The sequence below is a fragment of the Blastomyces dermatitidis genome (assembly GCF_000003525.1).
Source record: "Blastomyces dermatitidis ER-3 genomic scaffold supercont1.5, whole genome shotgun sequence".
NCBI classification, from domain to species: domain Eukaryota; kingdom Fungi; phylum Ascomycota; class Eurotiomycetes; order Onygenales; family Ajellomycetaceae; genus Blastomyces; species Blastomyces dermatitidis.
Genome location: NW_025544778.1, coordinates 4,797,267 through 4,813,552, shown reverse-complemented (window position 1 = coordinate 4,813,552; position 16,286 = coordinate 4,797,267). Strand labels below are relative to the sequence as shown.

General features: G+C 46.7%; 5 protein-coding genes across 8 annotated transcripts; 2 read left to right on the top strand and 3 right to left on the bottom strand.

Moving 5' to 3' along the window:
- The first annotated feature begins 382 nt into the window (after window positions 1-382).
- BDCG_05570 lies at window positions 383-4,200 on the top strand. Of its 2 annotated transcripts, XM_045421260.1 has the most exons (7): window positions 383-664; window positions 746-1,608; window positions 1,752-1,957; window positions 2,058-2,182; window positions 2,247-2,316; window positions 2,391-3,381; window positions 3,443-4,200. In XM_045421260.1, the coding sequence occupies exons 1-5, from the start codon at window positions 551-553 to the stop codon at window positions 2,304-2,306; spliced, it is 1,368 nt and encodes a 455-aa protein (XP_045277184.1). In that variant the 5' UTR covers window positions 383-550; the 3' UTR covers window positions 2,307-2,316; window positions 2,391-3,381; window positions 3,443-4,200. The 2 variants fall into 2 exon arrangements, with proteins under 2 accessions (XP_045277184.1, XP_045281304.1); XM_045421261.1 differs by having other exon boundaries at window positions 2,247-3,372; window positions 3,443-3,971.
- BDCG_05569 lies at window positions 1,714-4,346 on the bottom strand. Of its 2 annotated transcripts, XM_045421259.1 has the most exons (4): window positions 3,927-4,346; window positions 3,390-3,841; window positions 3,094-3,205; window positions 2,006-2,889 (listed from the first exon to the last, which is right to left on the bottom strand). In XM_045421259.1, the coding sequence occupies exons 2-4, from the start codon at window positions 3,726-3,728 to the stop codon at window positions 2,612-2,614; spliced, it is 729 nt and encodes a 242-aa protein (XP_045281303.1). In that variant the 5' UTR covers window positions 3,729-3,841; window positions 3,927-4,346; the 3' UTR covers window positions 2,006-2,611. The 2 variants fall into 2 exon arrangements, with proteins under 2 accessions (XP_045277183.1, XP_045281303.1); XM_045421258.1 differs by having other exon boundaries at window positions 1,714-2,889; window positions 3,390-4,173.
- A 56-nt stretch (window positions 4,347-4,402) lies between these two features.
- BDCG_05568 (G2/mitotic-specific cyclin-B) lies at window positions 4,403-8,307 on the bottom strand. Its single transcript, XM_045421257.1, has 6 exons — window positions 7,878-8,307; window positions 7,643-7,768; window positions 7,466-7,574; window positions 6,104-7,357; window positions 5,899-6,037; window positions 4,403-5,834 (listed from the first exon to the last, which is right to left on the bottom strand). Exons 3-6 carry the CDS (start codon window positions 7,472-7,474, stop codon window positions 5,728-5,730), a joined length of 1,509 nt encoding a protein of 502 aa, XP_045277182.1. The 5' UTR covers window positions 7,475-7,574; window positions 7,643-7,768; window positions 7,878-8,307; the 3' UTR covers window positions 4,403-5,727.
- Window positions 8,308-8,612: 305 nt separating this feature from the next.
- Window positions 8,613-11,703, top strand: BDCG_05567 (60S ribosomal protein RML2). The gene is made up of 2 exons (XM_045421256.1): window positions 8,613-9,925; window positions 10,048-11,703. Exons 1-2 carry the CDS (start codon window positions 8,816-8,818, stop codon window positions 10,147-10,149), a joined length of 1,212 nt encoding a protein of 403 aa, XP_045277181.1. The 5' UTR covers window positions 8,613-8,815; the 3' UTR covers window positions 10,150-11,703.
- BDCG_05566 lies at window positions 11,036-16,022 on the bottom strand. Of its 2 annotated transcripts, none has more exons than XM_045421254.1 (5): window positions 14,717-16,022; window positions 13,523-14,557; window positions 13,327-13,434; window positions 13,054-13,220; window positions 11,036-13,002 (listed from the first exon to the last, which is right to left on the bottom strand). In XM_045421254.1, the coding sequence occupies exons 2-5, from the start codon at window positions 13,721-13,723 to the stop codon at window positions 11,226-11,228; spliced, it is 2,253 nt and encodes a 750-aa protein (XP_045277180.1). In that variant the 5' UTR covers window positions 13,724-14,557; window positions 14,717-16,022; the 3' UTR covers window positions 11,036-11,225. The 2 variants fall into 2 exon arrangements, with proteins under 2 accessions (XP_045277180.1, XP_045281302.1); XM_045421255.1 differs by having other exon boundaries at window positions 14,713-15,841.
- Window positions 16,023-16,286: the final 264 nt, after the last annotated feature.

Here is a 16,286-nt window from a genome sequence, read left to right as displayed (position 1 = left end):
CTACAGAGAAAAGATCACACATACTAATCACTGTGGTCATCTTGAGCAGCAAGCATGCTGAGGTATCACAGTGCTAAGAGAACTGTAATCTAGAACTGTTCAGCAGTAAATACAATCAATTCACAATTCATAACAAGAAAGCTGCATTAAGAATTATACTGTTCTATATAGTTACATATAACTGCAAAATAAGCGGTGTCTGACTTAAAAATATTAATAATTTCAGCACAAGAAAGAGATTAAATTAAATAAAATTATTTTCTTATTTTTATTTGGATCATATTCTGACATAGAAAAAGAGTTTCTGTTTAGTCAGACATGGAATCAAGCTAGATATCTGATTGGCTAGTTCCAAGCCTGCTGGAATCATGATTCGCGATAATTTATATCAATTTTTGTGAGAACAAATTCCACTTCATATCAGACCGCCAGGAAAGGAGCAAATGGACTCATTTATGTTCATTTATGCTTGAAAGGTGCTCAGAGTCCACCCTACCCAAATTCCAAACCTGGCAGAGACTGCTCGTATATTCAAATTTAACCATAGAGCATGGAGTATTTGATTCGATTCGCACAAGTCCACGAGTCGTTTCGGAAGCCCGAGATTGAAGCTCTCGCGGCGCTTGTTGGGACTAATGTCGAATTCTTAGCATACACAGAGAATGTCTGTTAGCCGAAAAATGTTTCAGCAGAAAAGCCATAATTTCCCCTTATTTTATGATGGCATCCTAACGTTTTGAACCAGACACCTTTTGCCGTCGTTAAACTTCAAGATGAAGCCGCTGCAAGAGCAGTCATATGTCGCAGTATCCTTGCAAAGGGCATATATGAGATCTGGGGCCATGGCAAAACATATGAAGAGCTCCATATGGACATCCGTAACCGGACTGAAGCGCGATGGAACAACTTCAAAAGCAAATCATTCAAGTTCTCCGTAGACTCATATGCTGGAAAACGCTCCGCAAATGAGAAAACTCAAATAATCCATTCATTCGCCTACATGGGTTTCCAAGGCCCAATCCGTATGACCGACCCGGACGAGGAGTTTTGCATATTCGAGGAATACCCCTGTCGCCCAATCAAACCAGGGGAAGCTCGCCCTGATCCGAATTTCGTCCATTTCGGTAGATGGATTGCATGTGGGAGCAGAGATGTTATAGATAAATACGACTTGAAGAAACGAAACTATATCAGCACCACGTCAATGGATGCCGAGTTGACGCTGGTCACGGCAAACATGGCACTAGCAGCGCCAGGAAAGGTGTTCTTTGACCCCTTTGTGGGGACTGGGAGCTTCTGTGTTGCTATGGCGCATTTTGGAACCCATTCATTGGGTTCTGATATTGACGGGCGCAGCTTCAGTGGTAAGGATAGGAAGAAGGGCAAATCGATAGGTCTCGTCTCGAACCTTGAACAATACGGCATACAACAATATTACTTGGATGCATTTGTTTCAGACCTGACCAACTCGCCAATCAGGCCGACACCATTTCTGGACGGCATTATCTGCGACCCTCCGTATGGCGTTCGAGAAGGTTTGAAAGTTCTAGGGAGCAGGGATGGTAAAAAGCAAGAGCCTTTTTTCTTAGATGGTGTCCCGAGTCATAGGTGAGGGACCTGTCTTATTTTTTTTTTTTTTTTTGACTCCTCAAAAAGCCCTCCTCACCGGTCCTACGTCCAATATTGGCATTCAGGGCAAAGGGTTACATGGTTCAAAAAGCTAACATATATGCTTCTTCCCTAACAACCAGTCTGGACGGGTACATCGCGCCCAAGAAGCCCTACAGCTTCGACGCAATGCTAGACGATATCCTCGATTTTGCTGCCCGCACCCTTGTCCAAGACGGGAGACTTTCTCTTTGGATGCCCACTGCCAATGAAGATGATGTCGAGCTTAAAATCCCCAGCCATCCCCGGCTAGAACTTGTGAGTGTCTGCGTACAACCTTTTGGCCACTGTAAGTTCTCCCATTCAACGCAGGATTAACTCTTCTTTTGTCCCAACCTTTTTTGTGATAATCACCGTTGGATCTCCCCCCTAATACACTGTTTGTGCAGGGTCCCGCCGTTTACTTACGTACCGCCTCCTACCTGATGGGGAATTTTCATCGTCTGAACCACGACGCCAAAGAGAGGAGATAAATGGTGTGAACGCTGATGATCTGAATGCTTTTCGAAGAAAGGTACGAATACATTACTACTGTATGCGGAATGTCTGAACGGCGATAACTAACGTCTGTCAAATAGTACTTTACCAAATCCAAGCCGTCTCCCACGGACAGCCCTGATAACAAAACACCACAATGAAGAAGATGATGTGGGCATGCGATCTAAGCTCTTATTTCATGGTTTCGATGAACCATCTCTTGTCTATTGCTTATCCCTGAGTAGCGAAAAATCAGTCCACGTAAATTCTATAAGCGCATGTCTTATCAGTCCGAATACAAGCGGAAAGGGGGAATGTTGCGCAAAAATATAAGGGCACGAGAAAACATCCAACAATCCTTCCCAAAAAGACTTCAGCAACCATAGAACCCACTACTCAAAATACCACACCTCGACAACGAAAAGCAACGCCTTCCTCACCCATCGAATCCAAACACCACCTACGATCACAATTTCTCCAGCCCTCTCCTTTTCCCTTTAGATTGCTCGAATTCTCCATCGAGATCTAAATCGATACCTTCAGCTTCCTTAACCCTGGCAACCTCTCTCACCAACTCAGCCCGCAATTGAGCTACCGTTTCCTGCGCCTCGTCATCGTCAAGCTCGTCTCGTTGGCCGCGCCCAAACATCAACCAGCCTCCCTTTGTGGGAGTATTCGTATCCAGAGGTGGCCGTGGGATGATATGGAAATGAACATGAGGCACCGTTTGTGATGCTCTCGGACCTGTTTTTGGAGTTCAACTCCTCCAGGGGCGAGGAGTGGGATGTGTGAGAAAAGTAACCGTCATGGCAATTAATTTGCAAGGCATGCAAAAAATATATAGAGAAGAGCTTATGAATATTGAAATACATGGAAGGAATTGCAAAGTACATAATGCCTTATGATGTAATTTTAAAAGGAAACAGGAGGCAGCAGAGGCTAACATACCATTATTCTGCACAACATTCCACTGCGCCGGATCTTCGCCGCGCGAATCTAAGTCCGTGCCCAGCACCGTCCTAGTCACCACTCGAGAAAGTATCGGGAGCCATTTACCAAGCTATATGTTAAATTCATTCCAATCAGTATATAGAAATCAACACCAACCATAGTTCTCGTGCTAGTAATCAAATTTAAACCCCCCAACCCAATTCTCCCAATTCTCCCAATTCTCCTGTAATCAGGGACCAATATTTCTGAACTTTAAAATAAAATGCTAATACACAAGTAAATAAGGCACTCACCTCCTTCCCAACCTCAACCCCAACATTCCCCAATTTCTCATAATGACCCCTAGCAATCACCAGCACATGACCTCTCGTCAGGGGCATAATGTCAAGAAACGCCAGCACATGCTTCGTCGAGAGAAAGAGGTGTGCTTGGGGCGATGGGGAGCCAGCATCGTCTCTCTTAGTCGCAGGTGGATTGATCGGTACATCCCGACGGGAGGGTGGAGAAGGGGGATGAGCGGCTGCTATAGCGCAGAAGGGGCATGTTGGTGAGCTGGGAGGCTTGGGTTTGGGGGATTTTTTAACACGCTTCTTGAGGGATGGGGGTGGCCAGATGGTTGCTGGAGGTGCCATTGTATTTCGAAGAGCTGGGTTCGTCCCACCTTTCCGATTTATATGGATTCGTGTCCCTGTTGATATGCGTCGATACCTCAAAAATGGCCCGGTGCAAATTGTTGGAGAGGATACTATAGTTAGTTATATATAAATATATATATTTACCCCGGAACTTCAATCGTGGAGAGAACAAGAAACAAGGACGGTAAAGCGAACCCAGAGAAAACTACACGGAACAATACTCGAGGTCTACAACCGGAGAAATTAAAAGAGGACAGATAATTCTCTCGAGCTCAGAATCTGACACCGGAATATGAATATGCTGGAGAGACCTGGTTACCACCTCCTCCCTCCCTCCCCCTGCGGGCTGGAGGTTCCTGACCAACCCACCCAGCTCTGCGAAGCCGAGGCCCGCCAGCTTTGGAAAGTCGCGCTAGCGGCTAAATACCTTATCATAACCACGGCTCTCGTAACGCTCACCTTACAACAAAAAAAAACATCGTTGCCTTTGACTCTTTGTTGATTCGCCTTGGTTATTTCGTACCATCCCGAGGTCAGCAAACTCCATACCGCAACCGATATGAAGGCTAATAATATTCTGTTCTTCGCGCATTCTTCAGATCTAGCGCCGTGAAGCGTGAAGGGAGATCACCATAAACATTATTACGTGACGAGATACTTCTCGCTCCTGTCAACCATGCTCTGTTTGAATCTTCTTAGGCGCGTAATATCCCAGGGAAAATAATAATAAAAAGATTACGGTTCGAGATATGTTATCTATGGCAATGGGTAACTGAGTGACCCAGCCAGACCGGCGAAGCCGATGCTGATGTGAATAGATAGATGAATGACGGCCTCTAACTCAAGAAGTGATGGTGACCCGGGATTGCGTGAAGGTGGCAAGGATCATTTTTATATCCCCAGTTAGTTATATGATAAGTTGAAATCGTCCACGCGTCTAGTAATAGAAGATGGGTGGTATCATGAAACTACTCCTAGTGTCCCTTACTGTATCCTCTACTGCCCCCTTACCTGCTTGTCTTGTGTCAGATCCCATCACGCACATCTCTGCACGCGAGCCGCCGGAAGCAAGATAGCGGAGTATGGCAAGATGTCGAGATAGAGATAAGATATCATCAGGCAAGCAAGTTCCGGAAAGCGTTTACCGGCAATAAAATAGACAGGACAAGCGCCGTACCGACCTTGGAGAGTTAAGAGCAAACGCGTCATGGTGAATAAACCAGGAAAAAGCAACTGGACACGCGCCCCCTAAGAATTTAAATAAAATAGAAAAATGAGATTTTCTCTTCAAACAAACACTGAAGCTCACGCAGGAGCAACAGCAGCAAAATAGCAAATATAAGCGTAAAAACTATTCTTTGGATGAAGAAAAGGAGAAATCAAGGAAAAGAAAAGAGAAAGAAAAAAGAACCTCAGAACGAGAAGAACATAGGGGCAATAAACAAATATAGGGCGTAGCAAAATAAAACGAAGTCGAAGAAAAAGAAAAACGGCAAAGATGCTTTCCAAACCCTGACACATGTTCTAACACCGGTGGCAAGAGAAATGAAACAAGTGAGAAGCTCCAAAAAAATCCCCCCAAAATTAGGGGCGAAGGTTAGAATTGCGAACGGTGTCCTTTCGTTTCGTCACACCTGAGAAAGATAATAGCGGGAACGAGAGTAAATAGACATGCAAGCACAAACAAACAACAATATCAAAAGGAATCCTAGGGCACCGAACGGAAGATGAAGAGGTGAGAGAGTGTTGGGGGAATGGGGGGAGGGTGGGGAGGAGAGTAGATAATCAGCGAGGAGTGATAACGATGCCATCATAACAAAAATGCACCCACATATATATATACTCCGTCATAAACTCGAGAAAAGGGACCCAAAAATGAGGAAATGAAGCAAGTGAGCGCCGGCCGTCCAGACAGAAATACATACAGGTTGAGGCGCGAGAATAAATTTTATATCACAATCATAGCATATAACAGTGGGCCTGACTCTTCGTGTCACTATCGACTATACTTGGTATTGCTGCTGCTCTCCCTCGAGGAAGCAGTATCGGTATCCAGGTAGAGAGAATGGTATTTCTTTGCCCATTGGCGGGTAACAATTGAAGCTGATTATCAAAACAAAGTTAGTGAGCGGGGTTATGAGAAGACGGGTAAGATCGCAAAGCATACCTTTCATAAATTTTTTGCTGGCGTATTTCTTGAAGAACGCCTCATGGGATACGGGACGGTGAAGGTAGTCAACCAACAATTGAAAAACAGGGAGAATTTCTTCCTTCGTGTAGCCAGAATAATGTGCAAGTGTCGCGTCCTATATTTAGTCCAACTTGTTAGATTAGGGCAGAAAACAAAGCAATTCACGTGACGTGAGACGTACCCAAGGGCCCCGGTGAAGGATCAGGCGTGCTAGATACATGGCGGCAGCGGCAACATGGCTTTGTCGGTAAGGCATAAACCTATGATCCAGCAAACTAACTTCTAAGAAGTACTTTCCAAGAGTTCGCGTCTGGATGTCATAGTTATCTGCCTTGGATATTCTTCGCAGAAAGTTCATTGGATTTGGGTAGCTGATGTCATAATTGAGGGTTGCGAGGACGTGTCTTTCAGCGTCGAGAATCTCCTTATCCGAGAAGGTTTCGTCGGCGACATGGCTGAAGTTGGCGACATGAGGTGAGAGGACTTCTTCATACTTGGCAGCAATAAACATAGCGGTAACTCCAACAAGCTGAAGTCTGTCTAACGCGACGACCTCGGCGGACAAAAAGCGATCGATGATATTGACGGTGAGGAAGAGAGTTTCAGGGAGGAGACGGAAACGGGTGTGGACTTCGATGAGCCAGTCAACAAGAATACCACGCATTTTCCACTCGAGTTCTTCCTGATGGTCGATGTAGTCTGGGTTGGGCATGGTCTGGGGCTCAATCTCTTTCAGGTAGTCGAAGATCTCAACGACATATTCAGCCGCCATTAAAGGATCATAAAGGTCTTCGGTGTCGAGGTCCAAGACCTCGTCTTCCTCTTCCTCCAAAACAACCTCTTTTTCACCGCGAGCCCCTTTCAAAACAGGCTCCTTCTCTTTCTCGAGGTTCTCGATTTTCTCAATTTCGACCTTCCTCTCAATATCAACCTTTTTTCGAGGTGGCTCCTCAACAGCACTGGCGGCTTCTGTTCGGGCGGTTTTTTTGCCTGATTGACGCTTCGTTTGTGTACCTCCCAAAACACCAGAACCACTACCCGGGCGTTTTATCTCAGTTGTTTCTCGTTGTTTGTTGGTGTCCTTCACACCCAGGGCAGATCGTGTTGTGTTTGTTCGACTAAGCTTCTGAACTCCTGCGCTGTGTGTGGAAGCCTTCGAAGTCAAACCAACGCGCGAGGTAGCTGGTTTCTTTCCCTCTTTGGCCTCCACGTTATCTACCTTTGTCATATTACTAACATCTCCCAGGGCAGGGCGATGCCGTTGTGTGGCAGCATTGGAAGTATTGGCTGCAGATTTCTTCGATTGTAGAGGTTTTGTTATTGCTCCATGAGTGTCTGGCACGGCAAGGGCAGCAGCCTTTGCCCGTGTTAAACGTGTCGTGGGGGCATTTTCGTCATTTTCGTTTGTGACGCCTCGTTGGCGAAGAGACCGTACCTGGAAGGGAGTCAATGATAAACCCATAGAAACAATTATCAGGACAAGGGTGCCAGGAGGCCATCGTTCGTATGCTTGAGTGAACAACCGAGAGAAAAGGAGACTTACAGGTGGCATCCTGTGCGGTGTGAAGAGTTACGAGGAACGCGTCGAAGTGAATTGGATTTCTAAGAACTAAGAATGGCGTTACGTGCAACAGTCACAATTGCTACTCGTTCTGCGACACGCTAGCATATTAGGGGATGAAGACAGTATGATGATATGCCTGAGGGGATTATGTCGCACCAGTTGTGATAAAAATCTCATGGGAAAAAAGGGTCGTTGTTTTGAGAGGGGCGGATGGGAGTTTGTTGTGACTGTCGAAGAAACAACCCTGGAAAACCAGAGCAACGCCTTGGTATTCACGAAGCCCTGTTTGTTGATAATCTTGTTTAGCACGACAACAATTCCACACACACCAGCTCAAGCGTTGAAAAGAGCAGTGAGAGGGAGTAGACGGTTGGGATGTGAACTTCCTTACTATATATTTCGAAGTAGAAATGGGGTGCGAGTCTAAAGTGTTTGGTGCTCCTTTCGCGCAGTAATAGTGCCAAGAGCCACTCCAGGAGTCTTCACGCGTGCATAGAGGTTGTAGGAGCTGGCAAAAGTAGAATAAGCAGTAGGATGCGTGATATGAAGTGAATAGTTAAGTAGTAAAATGAGATTGTGGTCAATACTGAGGTGAGGTCTGAGAGGATTAGAAGAGAGAATGATGATGGTTGGTGAGAAAAAAAGAACACAGGAGGAGCAGAATTGGAGCTTGTAATGTGTGTGGTTGCGTACGGCAGCGGTACTTAAATGGTACAGGGAACAAGGAGCGGGTAACAGGTACTGTAGCGTATCAAACCACTGCGGTACAATCAATACACGCGCTGTGGATGTCAGTCGCGGTAAGAAACTGTAAATGCCGTACGAGTAGTAGGTCTTGGGTGTAAACAAAGACTGTTGGCCGGGAAACAAGCCTCCTGACATGTTGGTTTCTATACGTTCTAGGGTGTATCGATACTTACGACGCTGTAGGCACACGCTAGACATAGCTAGCAGCTAGTAAAATACCGTATCAAAATTACTCATATGAAAAATAGAAACTCACTTGTGGCGGTGCATGCTTCTACGGCTGGTGGCCGAGGACATGTGGCTCAATAATCACGTGGACCACATATCATGTGACACCCTACCCGCGAAACTTTTCGGATCTGGGAAAGGAAATGTTCCTGGTGTAGCGAGGATCAGAACGACGGACGTTACGTTGATATAAACACCACAACACACGGCATCAATTACAGCGGTAAGGGCCGCCTGAACCCCTCTTTACTTTATCCACCTCTATTTTGCTGGGTATGCCTTGAGCATTGGACCTCCTGTTTACGCTTGCCCCTATCCCTTGCCAGCAAAATCTGGAGCCCTCCGCTGCCCATCATGCTCCAATCACGCCTCCCATTGAGGAGTCTACAGAGCTCATGTAGATGTATCTCATCAGCTACCGCTCGCGCATATTCTAGCACACTCATTCAGAAACCAGATGAACCAGCCGAACCGGAAAAAAAAGTTACTCCTAGCTTCGCTTTTGCGCCGCCTCCAATTAGAGACAAAGAAGGGCTGGGTATGCGCTCTTACACACCTCGCACTCCCGGTCTTAGGCATCTACGAAGGCCGATTAACGATCACTTGTGGAAAGGAAGGCCGCTCCACAAGCTCACTTTTCCCAAAAGAGGCCACGGCAAAGGTGGCCGAAATAGTACCGGCAGAGTGACTGTTCGACACCGGGGTGGAGGCCACAAGCGGAGAATACGCACTGTTGATTTCGAGCGGAAGGAACCAGGACCCCACACAGTTGAGAGAATCGAGCACGATCCTAACAGAAATGCGCATATTGCCCTTATTAAGTCCAAGAATACGGGCAAATTTAGCTATATCATCGCTGCGGAGGGCATGAGGGCAGGTGATGTCGTCGAAAGCTACAGAGCCGGTATCCCCGACGAGCTATGGCAGAGTATGGGCGGCACAGTCGATCCCGGTGTGTTGGCTGCCAGAACCGCATGGCGAGGCAATTGTCTTCCTCTTCACATGATTCCCGTCGGCTCATTGATCTACAATATCGGATTAAAACCAGGCAAAGGTGGTCAATTATGCCGAGCTGCCGGTACCTTTGCAACCATCACCCTAAAAGCAACTGAAGAACTGCCCGAGGAAATACAGCAGGCGGAAGGCTTATCGTCAGAACAAGGGGACGAGAAACCTCTTACCATACAGGAAAGACACAAACTCAAACAGCTTGCCGACCATGTTACTATTCGCCTTGCCAGCGGTGAAGTCAGACTCATCCATAAGGATTGTTGTGCAACAATCGGTGTTGTAAGCAATGCCTACTTCAAATACCGGTCCCTTGGAAAGGCTGGACGAAGCCGGTGGTTAAATATCCGCCCGACCGTCCGAGGTCTTGCTATGAACGCAGTCGACCACCCTCACGGTGGTGGACGAGGAAAGTCGAAGGGTAATGTCCATCCAAAGAGTCCCTGGGGCAAGCCGGTACGTTATCCCTTTTCCCGTACCTCTTTTATATATTTCCTATTCTTTCCCCAATTATCTTCTCATAACATAAACTCCGTCTTTCTCTATTTATTTACTGACCTTGCTCGTCTCGAATGCAGGCCAAATCCGGATACAAAACCAGACCAAAAAACCGTGTCAACAAAGCTGTCGTTATCCCACGCGTACGGAACCAAGGCAAGCGTCGCAGAGGATACAACTAAGAGGTCTCCTATTAGGCCTCTAGGTTCATGCCCGTGGAGTTTTTGGCCTTTTCTTCGTTGTTTTATTATAAATACACACGGCTGCCTCCTTTCCTCGCCCCGCCCCTACCCACGTTTGTATCCATACGCAATTATATATTTATATTACTCCCACAAATGTATTCTCTGACAGCTATTCCTCATTCGGTTTGACTTCTACGCCTCCATTGTTCGAACAGTCGATTAGAATAGTTATTTCCGGATTAGAGTGCCCGGAGGGCTGCCATTTCCCTTCCATCTTGTTACCATTGTTGACTGATGTTACGATCCGTGGGATGCATGGTTTTTCCCTGATCTGCCGCTTAAACCAGACGGAAAGGACATTGGTAAATATATTCCCCCCCCAGAATCGCCTGTGTGCTTCATGCATGAAACGGAGGTTTTCCCTTCAAAAACATTATCTTAGGGGCCCGTGTTGTGCTTTCTTCCAGTTTTACCTTTGTCTCGCGCTCGATGCAATTCATGATAAAACTCTTGTACAATATTTCCCCCCAATCCGCCGATTTCTGAGATGGATTCGCTATTGTTCATTTAGTCTGCAAATAGAAACCAATGTATCTTTGCTTTTCACCTTTCATTACATTACTTATTGGCATGATCTGCCTGTAAAACAATTCATTCTACTTGTGCGAAAAGCAGCGGGATTGCCATTCATATTTAGAGAGAACTGGATTTACATTTGATTTTAAGCTCTAAATGATTGAGGCATTTGTACTACGTGCGAGTCATCCCTAGTCGCCACGACACATCTGTCCATGAAGGAAACTGCTTGAAACGGATAGAATAATGCCTTGGGAGAGGCGGAAATCTATTGGAATAGAAACAAAAGTATCAATGGAGTATAAATAACTGCGGAATGGGTATATTATGCAGAGAGAAAACTCAAAGAAAAGAGCTACCACATTTAATAGAAATGTACCGCCCACCCAACGCCACACTTATGCAAAAGAATTAAAAATAAAATAAAAATAAATAAAAATAAACACGGCTTCATCAGGAGGGTGACCGATGTAAGATTGAAATCAGTCAGTTTTCTCTCACGCACTCGACCACCTTTCATCCCATGAGCGGCCCCTGCCCACCACCATCGTTACCGGCGCATCCCTGACTCTGGTACACCTGCGAACAAGCCCCTTGATATACTCAATATTAACAGCATGGGCATTCGCCAGATGCAACACAAACTGGCCCTCATCCAGACAATCATGCCAACCCACACAATCACCGAAGCCATGGAAATCCCAGAGGTGGTGCATGCGCACGTCCCTGTCGAGATAATGGGGTCTGTCGAGCCTCTCCTCACAAGCATTGCACCAGTCCACAACCAGCTCCCCAGTTTCGTCTTCGTCCTCGTCGAAGAAATCTGCTAGGTTTGTATAATCGGTGATTTGGGGACAGGTGTAGGTGTTCCTGGGTTGGTGCCAGAGGTCGTAATGGTCGAGGCTGGGGTGCGGCACCTGGCAGTCTTTACAGGGCTTCGCTGTTGTTGCCCGCTGGTTGGGTGATGTTCCGATCTGATTTATGGAATCTTGCAGCGTGGGGCGCTGTAGCGTGAGTAGCGACGGCAAGTCCCAGTATGACGGGGCATCAACAGTTCCGGCTGAGCCTTTGCGCCATGGGAATGGCGATTTCATGGGATCCCACATTCGCATGGTCTGGCCGTTGCTGAAGTGCTCGGCAAGATGGGCCTGTCGGTCTTCCCAGGAGCGCAGGAGTTCGTCACAAAAGCCGCAGGTCCAGAATATGTTCGCGGCTGCTTGCGGCTCGTTGCGTTGACTGGAGTAGATACTCCCTCCAGTGCTCTGTGCGCTAGGCTGGCTGTGGGACGAGGAGCTGGATGACTGAGGTTGTGATTTAGTTAGGAGTCTGCGACTACTCTTACCTCTGCTCCACCGCGAGCCTGATGAGCTGATTTCATCGCGTCGTGCTTCTTTAAGTTTAGAAGTTCGACTGAAATTTTCGAGGTCCTCCAGGTGGAATCTTTGTTCATGTTTGAGCCAGTCTGTTTTATTCTGACATTCGAACAGGCAAAACGTGCAATGAAACTCTTTAACTGTAGTGAGTGGAGTTGTTGCCACTTTTAGAGGCAAGCGAGGCTTCTCGAAGGAAGAGCTGGCATTGGACAAAATCGATGTGGGCGGTTTTGAGGTGGAGCACTCGGTCTCTCTTGTGAGAGCTTTCGACCTTATCGATGGGCTTTGATCACGGATCACTCTCCCTGTATGTGGCTCTTTTGTGGAATTTCTCCGGTTACTGCAATTTGAATCAACATGCTGGTCTCGAGGTATGTGTTCGTGGCCTGTTTCCCTTTTTTGCCGTCGCGGAAGATAATTCAGGGCTTGCTTGAGGGTTGTTGACCATGACGATGTTGAACGGTTTTCAGGGTTTTGAATTTTGTCCGTAGTTTGGGGTTGGGTGTGAGTGGATGAGTTATCGGAATTTCTCGAGGAGGTTTTGTTATGAGATGTGCGGAAATGACCCTTTAATCTGTTAAGTGTTCTGGACGCAGAATTGTGCGGCCGTTCCTCCCGGGGGGGTGGCTCAGGAGGAGGAGGGCTCTCAGGATTATCAGGAGATGGGGGACGAGTTAGATTGCTTGGACCAATAGGGTAGTCATCGGGACAATCATTGGGGATCGCGGATGGGCTAGATGGGCGTCGTCCCGTTTCCGGCGGAGGTTGACCGCATGGTTGCATTAAATTGTGATGATTTTCAATATGGCCTTGTAGTGTCACGGACGTGTCTGAGGTGCTGCTAGAAATATGGTTCCGGAAGTGATCCAAAGCTTGGACTTCAGAATCAGAGTGGACTGGGCTACCTAACGGTGAGTTGAATCCATCAAAGATGTGGGCTTGTTCAACTTACAGAATCTCCCGTTCTTGCACAGCCAGGGGTATATGCTTGGTGCTCTCCTGCGATTTTGGCTTCTCCTTCACGACTTGTGGTTCAGAATGTGTATCGTCTCTACCCCGGGCTGAAGACAGCGAGCGAAAAGGTCGAGAGAAGTTTGGGATCTTCCCCAAAAACCCAAGCTGCAGCCACATTGTGTGGTTAGGCGCACATAAGGAGAGTAGGAAAGGAATTTGAGCAGTAGAACATTATTACTCTCTTGGCAAGGAAAATAAAGAAAAAGCTCACCCGGCCATAGTCTTGTTGAGGTTGGATTTTGTATATTTTACCAGAGTCAAGCGATGTTTGACGAACCTCAACTGTAAGTGCATGCCAAAATGGTTCTGAAGCGAATGTCTAAACTTGGCTGTCTTGTTAGCTATTGAAAGTTGTTTCCCTCGAAACAACACACCGCAAACTGCCTGATATCAGTGAGGTTACGAACATCTTGTGGTTGCTCCTGGGCTATCCAAGCATCGTCACCAGGTGGTTGAGAGTCGTGGTCAAATGGCGAGGTCTCCTTGGGGTAGAAGCGGTCAGGCAACGCAGCACCATCGTCACCTAGAGCGGCGTGGTGTCCCTCGGAGGTGGAGTGCCACGAAACGGGCAACGGGTCTAGACGTGGCCCAGAGGTTCTTGTCGACATGAGTGCTTGACGTGTGTGTGAGGTGAAGATACCCTGACGCTGACGGCCGGCACTCCAAAATCATCGCATCGTTTACTCACACCATAGTGTTTTGGCGCAAAGTGGAGAAGAGCAGGAAACAAGAGAAAGGGAGTTGTAGGCTTCCAAAAGAAAGTGGAAGCAAACCGAATATAAAATATAGCATTCAGAATTCGCCTGATGCCGCCGGTTTTGAATAAAGTGAATCGCAGCCACTCCGCGAGTGTAACACGGAATTCGCCTCGTTTTGTGGCACATCTCACTGGCCCAAGAGCCAGCTGCAAGGAGAGCTCTTCCTGCAGTCAGAACACGTAGAGGTGCGTCAGAAAAGGCTATGCGCTGCAGACATCTTTGTGCAAGGCTCGCAGCCAGCAATGCTGCGTGTTGAAGCGCTATTGGTGATTGAACCTAACGGTCAGCAGGGTTTGTCAATCTGCTTCTGCTCCTCTCCGGCTTTAAGGATGGTAAAGGAAGGAATTTCCTTCACATGCAAGTAAGCCACGTCGAGGTAAACCGCCTTTGACATTTGGATGTAATTGGCGTTAAATAATTCTTTTGCCCAACCTCCGTTGTTGGTTATTGAAACTAATCAATCGTCAACTTATACAGCATAGTGTCTCGGGAAACAAGAAGACGCGCTCATCTTCATCATCTTCTCCCATTCCTTTTTTTAATGTTATATATTCTGGCGGCTTTTATGTTCTGTTTTCTATTTAATTTGTGCCATAGTTCTGGTTTTCAACTGCTGGGCTGATGGTGATTATGTGTTGTTTGGTGCTGATTAGGCTCATTGGGGTGGCGGCCACTTAAAAATATCTAACTAGTTTTCAGCTCAGGCATCATTTTATGTCAACGACTTGCGATGTTTCTGTGACGTTAAGACGGGAATGAATAACTTCCATCCTATACTCGATCTTGGTTTTTTCAAACATTTGACTGGTTGAATCAGGGCCAGATAACTTGAGACTTACCTACATGTATTCATTGAAGAAGATTATCTAGGTTTGACAGTCTCTTTCGGGACTTCCCGAACCCTGATGAAAGGGCTGTGTTGGTTCATTTGGAGGAAATTATGACATGTACTGTACATGTTCACAAAGGAATAGAAGCTGCAGTTAAATAGTTCCGAATGTTCGACTGCAACCCCCAGACCAAATATCCCGTACAAAATCTTCGTCTTCATTCGAATATTCCAGAAAACTGGTAAGTCTCGATGAATAGTTACATGTTATCCACGCAGCGAATCCCATCGTCCGTCTCATTTCCAATGAACAATTTATCGACTCGTTACGGTCTTCCCATGGGCTTTTTGGTTGGTCTCCTCCGATCAGCCATCAAGAGCGATACTTCCAACGTCTCCACTCGTAATTTCCACCCTCTGGCCAATCAGCCCCGACATACGGACGGTATTCCAACAGCAGCTAGGTCCGCTTCAATCACTGTGAACCAGTCGCCTTTGCAGCGATATTCAACGTGTTTAAGCACACGGCATTCTGTTGCAATATCACGATTCACCACAATCGACCATAAGAGAACAACAGTTACCGCCGCCCTCTTCTGGTGTTGACTGAGTTTCTAACCCAAGTGCTATTAGGTCGAAGTGTTGGACCCAGTGGCCGCTATTTGACATAACTACCGACAGGCCCAAGACTCGGTGAGCCATAAAAGTCACCGTTACTCCTAAACCCGACAAGTTTCAGCTAGCTTCAACTAGCAGTCTTGACGCCGAGTCGATTTTCAGTGACGCTTTCATAAGATCGGGAGCTGATGGCATATAAATAACCGCCTGTTACCATATGTGGCTGCTGGATAGTTAACGTCGTCTGAGACAGCCGATCTGCTGTAAAGTAGGTCCCCTCTTCACAACCTCTGTCCAAACACGCCTGGTTAGGACACCGATGGTGTAAACTAGTCTTCGAGTAGCTGGCATGAATTGGAGTGTGTGGGGTTAGTTGGTGAAGGATTTTCCATTTAACTTGCCAGGGATCGTGGTTGACGTATGAGTGCAACCCCAAAACGTGAACTCAACAACTCGAAAGTGTGATTCACGAGTAGAGACTTTGCAAGCGGTTTTTTACCCCGTTGAGCTGGAGATTTTTATTTAGTTTGTCTCGACAATTTCTTGAACTCCCGTCCCCCAATCTGTTAATCGGGGCTCTGAGGAGGTTTCTCAAGCTGTACGGAGCACGTCACTTTGTTAATCAATACCATGAATGAATGAGCCTATATATTCCTGTGCATCTGGGGACTTGTTTGGTCACTACAGCTCTGGGTTGATGGTGAGGGAGCTCAGCACATGAACATATTTGTTGATCAGTCAATAGAACAAGCAGGTATTTATACGCCGTGTACGGAGGAATTCAATTCAAATGATCCAGACGCCAATAGTCTTCCATCATTCAGGAGGCAAAACCTCGTCGACACGAAGACATAATATTTAATCGCATTGCTTTATTCCAGAAAAAACACTACGCAGTGCAGTGGTGAGAGTATATGATTAGTCAGCAAACCCTAATTGGTTGGTGTAAACAACATCGTCCGTTTT